The sequence below is a fragment of the Colobus angolensis genome, unplaced genomic scaffold (assembly GCF_000951035.1).
Source record: "Colobus angolensis palliatus isolate OR3802 unplaced genomic scaffold, Cang.pa_1.0 Scaffold67, whole genome shotgun sequence".
In the NCBI taxonomy this organism is placed as follows: Eukaryota; Metazoa; Chordata; class Mammalia; order Primates; family Cercopithecidae; genus Colobus; species Colobus angolensis.
The window spans coordinates 6,986,049-6,988,775 of record NW_012120376.1 but is presented as its reverse complement, the minus strand read 5'-3'; the positions used below and the strand labels follow the sequence as shown (position 1 = coordinate 6,988,775).

The 2,727-nt window shown below is 53.0% G+C and overlaps 1 protein-coding gene across 11 annotated transcripts in view; it reads right to left on the bottom strand.

Moving 5' to 3' along the window:
* The window catches only part of NACA (nascent polypeptide-associated complex alpha subunit), a 13,523-nt gene that overhangs the window by 3,148 nt on the left and 7,648 nt on the right, over positions 1-2,727 (bottom strand). Inside the window, exon 5 of one of the 11 annotated variants that reach the window (XM_011926080.1) lies at positions 791-1,126. The exons of the other annotated variants lie outside the window; for them this stretch is intronic. Within the exon in view, the coding sequence (XP_011781470.1) occupies positions 791-1,126 (336 nt within the window). The remainder of the gene's footprint in view (positions 1-790; positions 1,127-2,727) is intronic. 11 annotated transcript variants of the gene reach the window in all.

Below are 2,727 nucleotides of genomic sequence, written 5' to 3'. Positions count from 1 at the left end.
CTCGGCCTCCCAAAGTGCTGGGATTACAGGTGTAAGCCACCGCGCCTGGCCATTCCCTCAACTTTTAAACTGGGTTGGAGCAAGTCAAAAGCAGTCACGTGCACATATTCAGCCTCATTTTCAAACCATTCACCCCACCAATGTGATCTAATCAATATAGTTAGAAGATTCTCAATGATGTTGACTTGTATCTCTTAATTTTTCCAAAATAATTCACATAAATTTCTTTCAATTCAAAGGCCAAGCATCAGTAAAGACTACTGAGGAAAAAAAGCATATACCTGCACCATTTTCAGGCTAGGAAAAACAGGTTTCTACATTTTTATGAAAAGGAAGTCCCTGGGCAACTGGTCATTACTAAGTCTAAGAATTGAAAAAGAAATACAAATAGTTCAATTCTCCAATGTTTTAGCAAATCTCAGGCCCAGGGACAAGGTTAGTTAGTGATGTGGTAGGGATTAGAGCAAATTAAAAGGTCTGGCAGGTCTTGGTTTTCAATGTCAGATCAATTAGGTAAAACAGATGGCATGGTAGGCTCAGGGTAGTCCGGGCCACATTGTACTGAATGATACACAATACACTATGTATCTATCTGAAGTCATGAAAACCAAGATTTAGTTTCATATTCCTAGAGCTTTTGCATTTAAAATGATCATTCTATGTTCTACGTCCAAACCCAAGCAGATTCACTGGAGAAAGCGGCGCATCACAGGGTTAGTACTGGTGGGTAGCCCCCAAGAGGGGTGTGGGCAAAAGACACACCATGCACACAGCAAACCAAGGCAAATACCCTTGTTGTTCTTCATAACAGGCTGCTTGGCAGAGGGGGTTGGGACAGGGATTCCAGCAGCTTTGGGGGTGGGCATGTTGACGAGGACTGACTGGAAAGGCACTCCCCCAGAGACTGGTTCCGGGGGTATCAGAGGCGGCAGCTCATCCTCATCAGCAGGGGCTAGGGGTTTAGAGGTTGATTCCAACACCAGCCCAGGAGAGGACGGCAAAAATTGCTGTTTAGGAGGCAGAGTGGGAACTGGGGAGGGAGCAAGAGGCAGAGAGACTGGTGGGGTGGGTGGTGGAGAGACAGATGCTGATTCAGGTTTAGGAAGGACCTTCTCAGAGGCAGCTGCTGTTAGAGGGGTGGATGCCTTAGACTCAGGAGGAGCCAAGGGGCCCTTTGGGGAATGAGAAGCATCTTTGCCTTTTGATGTCTTTGAAGAGCCTTTCTGAGCAGGGAGTAGAGGGGCTGGAGCCACTGTGGAAAGGGGTCCTTTAGAACCATTCTTAGCTGAGGGATCTGGGCACATAGGAGGTGAAGTAGCAGAACTCTTTTTGGTCTGTGGACCTTTCCAAGTGGGAGCTGTGATGACTGGCGTACTTTCTGGAGCTGGGGCAACAAGTACTTCTTTGAGAGCTGTGGGGCCTTTCTTTGCTGGAAGCCCTTTAGATGCTTGAGGAACAGTGGCCCCCATTTTACATGTGACAGAAACTGGGGACACAGGGAAGTCTTTGAGGGAGGAAGGAGTCACAGGTGGGGAAGTGGGGGTCCCTTTGGGGGCTGGAGTTGCTGGGCCCTTTTTGGGGGATGGAGGAGTCACAGGTGGAGGAGTCACAGCTGGAGGAGTAGGGGCCTCTTTGGGAGATGGGGCCCCTTTATAAGAGGAAGGAGTCACTGCTGGGGGACTGGAGGCCTCTTTGGAGGATGGGGTAGCCTGGGCTTCTTTGGGGGCTGGAATTGCTGGGCTCTTTTTGGGGAAGGGAAGAGTCATAGCTGGGGGAATGAGGGCCTCTTTGGGGGCTAGAGTTGCTGGGGTCTTTTTAGAGAGAGGAGTCGCTGTTTGGGCACTGGGGTCCCTTCTGGAGGATGGGGTAGCTGGGACCTCTTTGGAGGAAGAAGGAATCACAGCTGGCAGAGTGGGGGCCCCCATGGCGGCTGGAGTTGCCGGGGCCTTTTTGGGAGAGGAAGAAGTGGGAGCTTGTTTGGGGACTGGGGGCTCCTTGGGGGAAGGAGGAGTCACTGCTGGGAGGGTGGGATCCCCTTTGGAGGATGGGGTAGCTGGGCCTCCTTTGGGAGCTGAAGTTGCTGGGGCCTTTTTGAGGGAGACAGGAGTCACTGCTAGGGGAGTAGTATCCCCATTGGATGGGGTGGCTGGGCCTTCTCTGGTGACTGGAGTTGCTGGAGCCTTTTTGGGGGAGAGAGGAATCACTGCTGGGGAAGTGGGGTCCCCTTTGGGAGATGGGATAGCTGGTCCTCTTTTAGGGGAGGGAGGAGTCATAGTTGGACCTCCTTTGTGGGAGGGAGTTGCAGCTGGGGGAGTGGGGTCCTCTTTGGAGGATGGGGTAGTTGGGCTTCCTTTAGAGGAAGGAGTTGTAGTTGGGAGAGTGGGGGTCCCTTTGGGGGAGGGAGGAGTTGCAGCCGGGGGACTGGGGGCCTCTTTGGGGGGTGAGGTAGCTGGATCTCCTTTTGGAGAGGGAGAAGTTACAACTGAAGGACTGGGGGCCTCTTTGTGGGGTGAGGCAGCTAGATTTCCTTTTGGGGAGGGAGGAGTTGCTGCTGGGGGAGTGGGGGCACCTCTGGGGGATGGGGTAGCTGAACCTCCTTTTGAGGAGGGAGGAGTCACAGCTGGGGGAGTGGGAGCCCCTTTGTGGGGTGGGATAGCTGGGCCTCCTTTTGGGGAGGGAGGAGTTACAGGTAGGGGTGTGGGGGCCCCTTTGGGGGAGGGAGGAGTT